The sequence below is a fragment of the Thalassophryne amazonica genome, chromosome 18 (genome assembly GCF_902500255.1).
Source record: "Thalassophryne amazonica chromosome 18, fThaAma1.1, whole genome shotgun sequence".
NCBI classification, from domain to species: Eukaryota; Metazoa; Chordata; class Actinopteri; order Batrachoidiformes; family Batrachoididae; genus Thalassophryne; species Thalassophryne amazonica.
Genome location: NC_047120.1, coordinates 69140308 through 69153452, shown reverse-complemented (window position 1 = coordinate 69153452; position 13145 = coordinate 69140308). Strand labels below are relative to the sequence as shown.

At 45.0% G+C, this 13145-nt stretch overlaps 1 protein-coding gene across 1 annotated transcript in view; it reads left to right on the top strand.

Annotated features, from left to right (window-relative positions):
• The window catches only part of LOC117530869 (protein shisa-6), a 184729-nt gene that overhangs the window by 159350 nt on the left and 12234 nt on the right, over positions 1-13145 (top strand). The window contains 2 exon segments of the mRNA XM_034193817.1: positions 7786-7848; positions 12866-12886. Of these exon segments, the coding sequence (XP_034049708.1) occupies positions 7786-7848; positions 12866-12886 (84 nt within the window).

Below are 13145 nucleotides of genomic sequence, written 5' to 3'. Positions count from 1 at the left end.
AGGGTTTGCTCAGGGGGTGTGTAAGGTTCAGATGGTGCTCATGTTATTTTTGACTGAGTAACGGCAGATAGGTTTTGGGGTAGTGAATCAGATCTTCATAGATCTGCATGTTACTGGATTCCAAAACCACATGAAACTGTTTCAGAAGTTGGAACTGATTGTTTTCACCTGGCAGAAGAAGCTCAGAGTTTGATCAGAAAACATACTGTTGAATGTGACAATTTGGATGGAAACACGGCCCCAACAACACAGCCCCCCCCCCCAACAAAAGAAAAAACCCAATAGGGATCAGGGTTGTTCCCAGCCGGCTGCAGTTTGGTGCAAATATACAGAACATGGAAAAATTGCAGAAGAAAAACCAGCAGGTTGACCAAAGAAGAGGTCAAAGTGTGAAGATAGAAAAGTCAAAGCAGTACGTCTTGAAAATAGACTGTGCACAACAAAACAAATAGAAAACAAATGGAAGAACACAGGGGTCAATGTGTGTGACGGAACTGTAAGAAATGGATTCATATGATTGTAAGACCAAACAAAACCAGCAGCTACAGAACAGAGAGTAAGGACGACCGGTGTCACCGACTGAACGGTCCCTCTAAAAATCAGTCCCCCCTGATGACGCGCTTCATGGATTATCACCTCGTTTCTGCTTCAAACTGCCTCCAGTCATAATCTGTCTCAGTGACAGATATCTGAAGCTTCAGTACAACAATCATTTACACATAAATTCAGCATTATTTCATCATAAAAGGCGGAGGAAGCAATCAGAGCGCCACGGCTAAACGAGCTGCTAGCTGATGCATCACTGTGCGTCGGTCATTTCAAAGCATCGCAGAATTTCGTGGAGTTTCTGCTTAAAACTGATTTTAGAATGATTTAAGAGGTTTTACCTTTATCATCTGATGGTTAATAATCCCATTAATTCATTTGATTGCTTTGGGTGAAGAGACTCCGTCTCAGACGTGCGGCTGTGGTCCGAAATGACGCATGTGCAGATGCAAAAGGTGGGTTGATTTTTAGGGGCAGACCGTTCAGTCTGCGACACCGGACCAAAGTGAGGACTCAGGGAGGACTCAGTGAGGACTGAGGGAGGACTCAGTGAGGACTCAGGGAGGACTGAGGGAGGACTGAGGGGAGGACTCAGTGAGTACTCAGTGAGGACTCAGTGAGGACTCAGGGAGGACTCAGTGAGGACTCAGGGAGGACTCAGGGAAGACTCAGGGAGGACTCAGGGAGGACTCAGCACTGGACATGGACTGGGAATTTTAACTGTTGCTGCATATGAAGAAATGTTTCACAAAGCCAGAATGTTTGGTTTTGAGTGAAAGTGGTTTGCGTCATGTATTGATTTATTTGTTCTGAAGTAACAAAGCTGGCCGGACGTCCTGTTTTATCCTCTTTGATGCATGAAAATAGATGGAATGGTCCTGATCAAAGGACTCTTTGCGGTCTCAGGTGCAGAAATACAAACATATGGTTGCAAAATACTGTGAATTTTGAAACCTGTTATCTTTCCGTGGGAATCAACAAGAATAAACTTGGAATTTGTGACTTGCAGCTCAGCCTGTAACAAGGACCTGAAATGTCACAATCTTACACCGTGATCTCGATTGAAACAAGATGATTTAATGCAAATTCAGTTGAGTTTTTTCACTGCACCCTGCATCCCTCACTCACATGCACACAGCACGTGACTCACTGGGGCCACGCCCCCTGCAGGCCAGGCACTGTATTCCTCTGTGGGGGGGCCCAGAAGGAATACCTTTATTTTATTCAACATTCATTTTTGTGTGTGTGTGTGTGTGTTCAATGAAAGACTCAGTTAATGTTCTATTTACAAATGGAATCAAACTGATTTTTTTTTTATTATGAGAACTAAACAAAACGTTTGTTTTTGTTACAGTTTTGTTCATTTCCCCAAATTTCGAGATAATTCCCATTCATTTCCATCAATGAATAGTGGAGATTATTCAAAAATGGCCAAAATTTCCAAACTTCAATTCCACTGGAACGTTTCTGGTAATTTACCAGAAATTTGTTGCCTCTTTCAAAATGTGTTTGTTATAATAATTGATAATTCAGCTCATATAGTGTTGGTGAGTAGGAGATTCATATTGGTGCTGAGACTCTTCATTTTCCGGGTTAATGGACCCTCATGCTACAGCGGTGTGGACGAACTAAACCTCAACGTATTAATATTTCAGTCGTGTGGATTATTTCATTTAAAATATTCAGGAGAAACTGCATCAGATGTCTTCAAATTTTTCCCTCAAATAATCTCTTGTTAAGCATTTATACGGGGGGGGGGGGGGGGGGGGGGGGGGGGGTAGTGATGGAACAGACGACTCATCTCGTCTATCTCCATCACACAAGCAAATATTGAACATCGCGGTGTGAAGGCGTGGGCCCGCCCCCTCCGCTTTCTCGTCTGTGACAGATGTAAATGGATGTTTCAGCAGTTGGCTCTAATGCATTTTTAAACAAGCACAGCAGCAGACAGCAAATGAAAGTGTCGCAGGGCGACGGTGTACGACGGGGCCTCCATCTATCGCTGCCTCCTCACATCCAAACATACAAACTGACGTCCACACGCGCGTTCCTGCACACTGCTGAGAAGAGCTGTCATTCATCAGCTTTCTCAGCACAACGGGCTCACTAAAGGTCCCATCGTTCAACTCGAGCACCTCCACGCTGCGGCGCCCGGCCGAGCGATGCACTGCCGCCTCACACATTCCTCTCATGCCCCATCAGCCGCAAACTCTCCTGCACAGAAGGACGGAGGGATGATTGGTACAAAGTATTGTTTATTCTCTGGGTAGGACACAGAGGGTCATTACAACATCCTCATGCACGAGACGCCGCGGATCGATGTGGGCAGCAAGCTAGCCAAATGGGCGGGGCTTGAAGCTACGGGTCAATGTGACGTCCGGTGGGTTCTGAGCACAGACATACTAGATAAACGCTCAGTGACGTCACCCAGAGGTTTTCTGAAGAACAGGGTTGAAGTCCAACTGGGCTGGTTTTGGATGTTGCCGTGTTGGCAGTGCTTGACGCCGTCTGACTCCCAAACAACCCAGAAATGGGTAAAGGGGTGATGCAAGGGCACAAACACACCTGCTTGTTGAAGCTATAAGCTAGCTAAAGCTACACTGTAAAACTCAATGAGTTAGTTGAACTCAAACCATTTGAGGAAACTGATTTCCTTAAACATTTGAGTTTGCCAACTTAAATAAAATCCATCCATCCATTTTCTTCTGCTTTATCCGGAGTCGGGTCACGGGGGCAGCAGCTCAAGCAAAGCCGCCCAGACCTCCTGATCCACACACACCTCCCCCAGCTCCTCCGGGGGAACCCCAAGGCATTCCCAAGCCAGCCGAGAGATATAGTCCCTCCAGCGTGTCCTGGGTCTTCCCCGGGGCCTCCTCCCAATAAAAGTATATAAAATCATTTTCAAAAATTTAATTGTTAAAGTTTTAATAACTTATCAATTTATAGTTAATTAAACTTATGTAAATCTAGTTATGCTTTCAAATTTTTTTTGATGCATTCTTTGGTTTACATGTGGACTCTGCGTTGTGTTGTTACGACTTCGCCCATTCGCTCCCCTTGGGACGCGAAATCAGGATCTCAGCATGGACGTCGGACTCTCTATACCCAGAAGGCTAAAACCCAGAGCTCTGACCTTGTGACCAGAGAATTCCTTTGAGCTGTTGGGAGTGAGGTATTATTAACTACATCTGCACTGCGAGCACCTGCTGGCCTCCGTTACATAAACTCAGTTTAAAATGAGTGAATGGAATGCACTGGAAATACATCATCAACACTTAAATGCCCAAAACTTTAAATGCGTTATTATGACAAAAAATCATTTTTTGAGTAAGTTAATTAATGGAAATGAGAGACTATAACTTTTTTCAAAGTTTGAGTTACATGAACTTAATTATTGTATTAAAATGGAGTGTTTGGTTTAACAGTGTAACAGGCCACGTTAGCTGAATTTGATAATTGATCATGCATATTTTCCTGACTGGGTGTCAGTTCTTGGTTTGGTTCTGGGTATTAGGAAATGAGTTGAGGCACGCTTACTTCGTGAGACTTACAGTGGGGAAAATAAGTATTTGACCCCCTGTCAGTTTTGCAGGTTTTCCCACCTACAAAGAATGTAGAAGTCTATAATTTTTCTTGTAGGTACACTTCAACTGCGAGAGACAGAATCTTAAAAAAAAAAAAAAAATCCAGAAAATTACATTGTATGATTTTTAAATAATTAATTTGCATTTTATTGCATGATATAAGTATCTGAACACCTACCAACCAGCAAGAATTCTGGCTCACACAGACCTGTTAATTTTCTTTAAGAAGCCCTCTTATTCTGCACTCTTTAGCTGTATTAATTGCACCTGTTTGAACTTGTTACCTGTATAAAAGACACCTGTTCACACACTCAATCAATCACACTCCAACCTGTCCACCATAGCCAAGTCCAAAGAGCTGTCTAAGGACACCAGGGACAAAACTGTAGACCTGCACAAGACTGTGATGAACTGCAGGACAACAGGCAAGCAGCTTGGTAGAAGACAACAACTGTTATGATTATTTATTAGAAAGTGGAAGAAACACAAGATGACTGTCAATCTCCCTCGGTCTGGGATTCCATGAAAGATCTTACTTTGTGGGGTAAGGATGATTCTGAGAAAGCTCAGAACTACACAGGAGGACCTGGTCAATGACCTGAAGAGAGCTGGGACCACAGTCACAAAGATTACATTAGTAACACATGATGCTGTCATGGTTTAAAATCCTGCAGGGCAGCAAGGTCCCCCTGCTCAAGCCAGCACATGTCCAGGCCCATTTGAAGTTCACCAGTGACCATCTGGATGATTCAGAGGAGGCATGGGAGAAGGTCATGTGGTCAGATGAGACCAGAATAGAGCTTTTTGGAATCAACTCTAATTACCATGTTTAGAGGATGAGAACAACCCCAAGAAAACCATCCCAACCGTGAAGCATGGGGGTGGAAACATCATACTCTGGGGGTGCTCTTCTGCAAAGGGGACAGGACGACTGCACCGTGTTGAAGGGAGGATGGATGGGGTCATGTATTGTGAGATTTTGCCAGACAACCTCCTTCCCTCAGTAAGAGCATTGAAGATGGGCCATGGCTGGGTCTTCCAGCATGACAATGACCCCAAACACACAGCCAGGACAACTAAGGAGGGGCTCCGTAAGAAGTATTTCAAGGTCCTGGAGTGGCCTGGCCAGTCTCCAGACCTGAACTCAATAGAAAATCTTTGGAGGGAGCTGAAACTCCAAACCTGCAAGATTTGGAGAGGATCTGTATGGAGGAATGGACCAAAATCCCTGCTGCATTGTGTGAAAACTTGGTCAAGAACTACAGGAAACGTCTGACCTCTGTAATGGCAGACAAATGTTTCTGTACCAATTGTTAAGCTCTGTTTTTCTAGGGCAGGGGTGGCCAAGTTCGGTCCTCGAGAGCCACCTTCCTGACACTCTTAGTTGTCTCCCTGCTCCAACACACCTGAATCCAATGAAAGGCTCATTAAAAGTCTGTTAACGAGTCTTTCATTGGATTCAGGTGTGTTGGAGCAGGGAGACAACTAAGAGTGTCAGGAAGGTGGCTCTCAAGGACCGAACTCAGCCACCCCTGTTCTTGGGGGTCAAATACTTATTTTATGCAAATTAATTATTTAAAAATCATACAATGATTCTGTCTCTCACAGTTGAAGTGTACCTACGATAAAAATTACAGACCTCTACATTCTTTGTAGGTGGGAAAACCTGCAAAACTGACAGGAGGTCAAATACTTATTTTCCCCACTGTAGATGGGCTGTAATGTTTTCAGTCTGAGGGACGCTCAGTTACGACACGGTGACCATGTGGCGCCTCACTGTCTCCAGCAGCTAGAGGAGGACAAGGCGACGCCCAGGTTTGGCCAAAGAGAGGCGGCTACTTTTGGTAGGTAGGAACGAACCGGAACATTAATTATGTTTACAAAAAACACTCTAAACAGATTGCTTTTTTCCATTATACACACACACACTAGCAGGACACGTGGATAATGCCCGGGTGTGAGATTTCATAGGCGTTTGATTCAGTGCTTCCAGGTAGCAGACGATATCAGCCGCTCCCCCAAACTGAACTGTAGATTCTGACAAACTATATAAAACACGATAAACCTCGTGTACAGTGAAGTCCCACAGAACCAGAGATGTACAATTCTGCATCTTTGAAATGTCTCCTGTGTTGTGTGGGCCGCCAGAAGAGGAGGTACTGCTGGCCCACCACCAGAGGGCGCACTGCCTGAAGTGCGGGCTTCAGGCACGAGAGGGCGCTGCCGCCACGGACACAGCCGGGAGTGACAGCTGTCACTCATTATTTCCTGACAGCTGTCACTCATTCTTCATCATCTCACTCCATAAAACCCAGACGTCATCTCCACCTCATCGCCGAGATATCGTACTTCTATGGAGGTAACTTTCTCTGCCAGCATTCAGTGATTTCAAGAGCTATTGTGTTGCAGCTGTCAACCAGAGGACCGGCGTGGGTCACGACTGTTTCGTCCTACGTCCCGTCAGATAAGTGGTTAAACAGACGCTGCACGAGTGTGTGTTAGAGGTGGAGGTGGCATTCCCACCGTTGTTGTTACGGGGTGTACACACACCCACACTTGACTGTCTTTGCTTTTCGCCAGCAGTACCAGATTCGACAGTCGGGGACGGTGATCACCTGAGAATTCGGGACTTGGCGGCTCCAGTATTCACCAGGTTCGGTGGCGGCGGAAATCGTGTGGTTCCGGCTCTTCTCAGGACAGACGTCTTCTATCCTCGAGCCTGCCCACACGTCACCTTTGTGGATTGACTGTTATCAGATACTGAGATTGTTTGTATATTCGTTGTGCACCTTCACAACATTAAATTGTTACTTTTTGGCTCATCTATTGGCTGTTCATTTGCGCCCCCTGTTGTGGGTCCATGTCACTACACTTTCACAACACCCTGGTGGCAAATTAACATACATAATTAATTTAGGAGGCATTCATGTCGTAAAAAAAAAACTAATGTACAAAATCAAGGTGTTCTAGATGGTAAAATAAATGTTAAGACGCCCCCCTTTGTTGGACTGTGGAATTCACACAGCTGTGTTTTTAATATACAAGATTGTTTTGATATTGAAGCACATGAATACCTGATGTTTGGACGAAGACTCTTGTGCTGCTTGTGTCTTTTCCTCTTTTTTTCCACAAATTCTAAGGAATCTGAGTGGCTGCGTATTCCAGAACAGGAGGTGATGAATTTTGTACGAGTGACGCCGACGTTATTCTTCAACTTGCTAATGTACTTTGTGGATTCTGTTTGATGGGAAGATGTTTGGCGCGTTAGCATCGAGGTTACAGCCAACTTCCCCTCGATTCACTCCTCCCTCAGTCTCTCTCATCTCTCTTTAATAAACCCGTCTGCTTAATCTGAAGAAATTAAAGGGATATTTCACCCGCTAATTCAGCACGCCAGCAAGTGCAGCGTGTTGATCTCAAGAGATTTACGCCATAAATGTCAATTTTAAAAATATAAAGATTTCGATACAAGCAGTAAATTTTATGAAATGTAAAAATCGTATCTCACAATGGCACCAAAAGGCGTCTTTTACAGCATCTTGGTGATTTATCCCTTTAATTGTCAGCATGGCGTGGCTGACGGTGTCCTGGATCTGATACGGAGGTCTCCTCACGCACACTGAAAGGATCTCTTTCACTGCTTTTGTCATTTCAGGTACCCATCAGCACAACTTTAACCATGTGGCTTTAGGTAGCCCCACACGCACACCCAAGAATGGTAAGAAAAACAAGCAGGAGCGCAATTCAGCTACTCTCATTTTTGATCCAACCAATAACATACAGAAAATAAAATAAACCTTGACAGTAGATCTCCACTCCGATCTCCCCGCCGGGTTTATAGCCCCTTGATTCTTGGCCTGACGGCACCTTGAGGTAAATTTTTTTCTTCAAGCCTTGAATGTTTAAAGCCTTGGTCATCTCAAGAAAATTCAAAGCATTTTCAAGAAATATGGAATTTTGTTATTTTAAAATACAACCTGGGCAGCACGTTGGCTTAGTGGTTAGCACTGTTGCCTCACAGCGAGAAGGTCGTGGGTTCAATTCCCGTGGCCTTTCTGTGTGGAGTTTGCATGGATTTCCTCTGGGTGCTCCGGTTTCCTTCCACATCCAAAGACATGCGGGTTAGGTGGATTGGAGTCTTTAAAATTGTCCGTAGGTGTGTGTGTCTGTGTTTGTTTGTCTGTTTGTGGCCCTGCGACAGACTGGCGTCCTATCCTGGGTGTACCCCGCCTCACGCTCTATGACTGCTGGGATAGGCTCCAGCCCCCCGCGACCCTTAATTGGACTAAGCGGTAGAAGATGGATGGATGGAAAATACAACCTGTACAATGTGTATACAACATCTCAGCCACATGGGGTGTGTAGCCAGTACATTGAGTGCCGGTCCCAAGCCCGGATAAATGAGGAGGGTTGCGTCAGGAAGGGCATCCGACGTAAAACAAGCCAACCCAACTATGCAGACTCAGAAACGAATTCCCATACCGGATCGGTCGCGGCCCGGGTTAACAACGTCTGCCACCGGTGCTATTGCCCAACAGGGTGCCGGTGGAAATTGGGCTACTGCTGGGCGAAGACGACGACGAAGAAGAGGAGGAAAACGTTGCCACGAACAGCGGGAGAAGAAGAAAACTAGAAGGGTGGAAATGCGAATGGGGACTTTGAATGTTGGTAGTATGACTGGTAAAGGGAGAGAGCTGGCTGATATGATGGAGAGGAGAAAGGTAGACATATTGTGTGTGCAAGAGACCAAGTGGAAGGGAAGTAAGAGCAGGAGCATCGGCGGTGGGTACAAGTTGTTGTACCATGGTGAGGACAGGAAGAGAAATGGTGTTGGGGTCATTTTAAAGGAACAGTATGTTAAAGGTGTGTTGGAGGTTAAGCGAGTGTCTGACAGGGTGATGAGTGTGAAGTTGGAAATTGAAGGGGTGATGATGAATATCATCAGTGCATATTCCCCACAGGTAGGTTGTGAGATGAAGGAGAAACAAGATTTCTGGAGTGTGTTAGATGAGGTGGTGGAGAGTGTGCCCAAGCATGAAAGAGTGGTGATAGGAGCAGACTTCAATGGGCATGTTGGTGAAGGGAACAGAGGTGATGAGGAAGTAATGGGTAGATATGGTATCAAGGATAGGAATGGGGAAGGACAGATGGTAGTGATTTGCAAAAAGGATGGAAATGGCTGTGGTGAATACCTACTTTAAGAAAAGGGAGGAGCACAGGGTAACATATAAGAGTGGAGGAAGGTGCACACAGGTGGACTACATTCTTTATAGGAGATGCAAGCTAAAAGAAATCACAGACTGTAAGGTGGTAGCAGGAGAGAGTGTCACTAGACAGCATAGGATGGTTGTTTGTAGGATGACTTTAGAGGTAAAGAAGAAGAAGAGAGTGAGAGCTCAACAAAGGATCAGATGGTGGAAGCTGAAGGAGGAAGACTGTTGTGTGAAATTTAGCGAGCAGGTGAGAGAAGCACTAGTTGGAGGGGAAGCAATTTTGGACAACTGGAAAAGTACTGCAGATGTGGTGAGGGAGACAGCTAGGGCAGTACTGGGTATGACATCTGGACAGTGGAAGGAAGACAAGGAGACTTGGTGGTGGAATGAAGAGGTCCAGGAAAGCATAAGGAGAAAGAGGTTGGCGAAAAGTTTTGGGATAGTCGGAGAGACGAAGAAAGTAGCCAGGAGTACAAGGAGATGCAGCGTAAGGTGAAAAGAGAAGTGGCAAAAGCAAAGGAAAAGGCATATTACGAGCTGTACAAGAAGTTGAATAGTAAGGAAGGAGAAAAGGACTTGTACCGATTGGCCAGACAAAGGGACAGAGCTGGAAAGGATGTGCAGCAGGTTAGGGTGGTAAAAGATGCACATGGTAATGTGCTGACAAGTGAGGAGTGTGTGCTGAGAAGGTGGAGGGAATATTTTGAAGAGTTGATGAATAAAGAAAATGAGCGAGAGAAAAGGCCTGGATGATGTGGTGAGAGTAAATCAGGAAGTAAAAGAGATTAGCAAGGAAGAAGTGAGGGCTGCTATGAAGAGGATGAAGAGTGGAAAGGCAGTTGGTCCAGATGACATTCCAATGGAGGCATGGAAATGTCTAGGAGAGATGGCAGTAGAGTTTCTAACCAGATTGTTTAATAAAATCTTGGAAAGTGAGAGGATGCCTGAGGAGTGGAGACGAAGTGTGCTGGTTCCTATTTTCAAGAACAAGGGTGATGTGCAGAGCTGCAGTAACTACAGAGGCATAAAGCTGATCAGCCACAGCATGAAGTTATGGGAAAGAGTAGTAGAAGCTAGGCTTAGAAAACAGGTGAAGATCTGTGAGCAGCAATATGGTTTCATGCCGAGAAAGAGCACTACAGATGCAATGTTTGCGCTGAGAATACTGTTGGAAAAGTACAGAAAACAGAAAGAGTTACATTGTGTGTTTGTGGACTTAGAAAAAGCTTATGATAGGGTGCCAAGAGAAGAGTTGTGGCATTGTATGAGGAAGTTTGGAGTGGCAGAGAAGTATGTTAGGGTAGTGCAGGACATGTACAAGAATAGTGTGACAGCGGTGAGATGCGCAGTCGGAATGACAGCCTCATTCAAGGTGGAGGTGGGATTACACCAAGGATCAGCTCTGAGTCCTTTCTTGTTTGCAGTGGTGATGGACAGGTTGACAGATGAGATCAGACAGGAGTCCCCATGGACTATGATGTTTGCAGATGACATTGTGATCTGTAGTGAGAGTAGAGAGCAAGTTGAGTCTAGTCTGGAGAAGTGGAGATATGCTTTGGAGAGAAGGGGAATGAAAGTCAGTAGAAGCAAGACTGAGTACATGTGTGTGAATGAGAGGGAGCCCAGTGGAATAGTGCAGTTACAAGGAGTAGAAGTGGTGAAAGTAGATGAGTTTAAATTTTTGGGGTCAACTGTTCAAAGTAATGGAGAGTGTGGTAGAGAGGTGAAGAAGAGAGTGCAGGCAGGGTGGAGTGGGTGGAGAAAGGTAGCAGGAGTGATTTGTGACCGAAGAATATCAGCAAGAGTGAAGGGGAAAGTTTACAAAACAGTAGTGAGACCAGCTATGTTGTATGGTTTAGAGACAGTGGCACTAACAAAAAGACAGGAGGCAGAGCTGGAGGTGGCTTTGCTGAAGATGTTGAGATTCTCTTTGGGAGTGACAAGAATGGACAAGATTAGGAATGAACATATCAGAGGGACAGCTCAGGTGGGACGGTTTGGAGACAAAGTCAGAGAGGCGAGATTGAGATGGTTTGGACATGTGCAGAGGAGGGACCCAGGGTATATAGGGAGAAGGATGCTGAGGATGGAGCCACCAGGCAGGAGGAGAAGAGGGAGACCAAAGAGGAGGTTCATGGATGTGCTGAGAGAGGACATGCAGGTGGTTGGTGTGACAGAGGAAGATAGAGGACAGGGTGAGATGGAAACGATTGATCTGCTGTGGCGACCCCTAACGGGAACAGCCGAAAGATAAAGAAGAATGTGTATACAACATTTACTGGAAATAACTGTAGTTCTTGAAGTTACATAATATGCCACATCTCGGATAAAGATCCATGAAGTTTGTCTCTTTTTGTGTTTTTGTACAATCCATTTTCTATCTTTTCTTTTTTTAATCTATGCCTTGGCCATGTGGGTCAAAGCCGTGTTCAAGGCCTTGGTTTTCAAACCCTGGGTCTGGGCTTTGGGAGTCAAAGCATAGACCTGGGCCTTAGGGGTCAAAGCCTTGGAGGTCAAAGTCTTGCCCTTGTGGGGTCAAAGCGTAGACCTGGGCGTTGGTTGTCGAAACCTATGCCTGCACCTTGAAGATCAAAGCCTTCCAGGGCTTAAGTCTTGACTACGATGCTTCATGGAAGTGTCACATCCCATAGTCATGCACACTTTTCTGAGTGTCTTTCCTTTTTTCTTTTTTTCTTTTTTTTTTTTAAAGGAAATACATTTGGCTCAGGACTGACTTAATGTTCTGTTGAGGTTATCCTGTCCTCTGGTTGACAGAGCGTGTAAAACCCACCACATCCTCTGCTGTTATCCCCAGAACTAAATTTATTACTAGGACCTCATGTTCCCCAGGAGGAGCATCAGGAAGAATCTGTTTTATTAATGCGTCATTCAGCTGTTTGTTCAAAGTGTTTCGGTGTTCCGAGGACGCCGTCTGGCAGATGTGAAGAGATGTAGGCGACCGTACGGTAGACGCAGACGGAGATAAAAGGGTGAAACGGAAGCCAGAAGATGAACACTGACCACCGAGTGTATTTATTAAGTTCCTCTGACGTTCTCTTTTGAGGAAGAAAGTCTTTAACTACAAAACAAAGGATTTCAGGCAGTCGGTGGCTGCACTGGAATTCTTTCATGGCCATAACTGACTGCGTTGTCCATTTCACACAAACACACGTGCAGGAAAAGGAAACCTCACTTGTGGAGGAATGCAGCTGAGATCGACAGGAAACATGAAAAATCCATTTCAACAACACGCCTGACCGACACACTGATCGCAGGCTTCAAAGACTCCAAATTTCTGTGTGCCGTGTATTTTTGGAGATAAGACCCAAAGCCACAAGCCCCCCTGCTGGTCTGTGACTAAAACAAGGGGGGTGGGGACGGGGGGATTGCAAATCGCAAGTAGAAAATGTGCAATCTTACACAGAAATGTGCCTTAGGATTTCTGTTATGAGGGGAATTTTTTTAGCTGTGATCTCAGTTCTGTGTTTCTGAAATATTTGTTTCTCACTTGGGTTTTGGTAGCTCACCGATCTTTGAGACGCGGTAAGTCATACATTTATTTAATTTAGTGTAAAATCACATTCATTGCCTTCCAGCACACATCAAATGTCCCAAACCGAACCCTTTCCTCTCCACGCTCCCGTTTGTTCACCCCTTAATATTTCATGTGTTTTCAGACCTGATTTAAATAGCATTTGCTGTTATTTCTTCTACTCTTTAAAGTTACCTTTAAGGTTGACACAAAAAAACTTGTATCGGTAAATGTCCTTTCAAATTTATATGAAATAAGTGAGGTAATGTA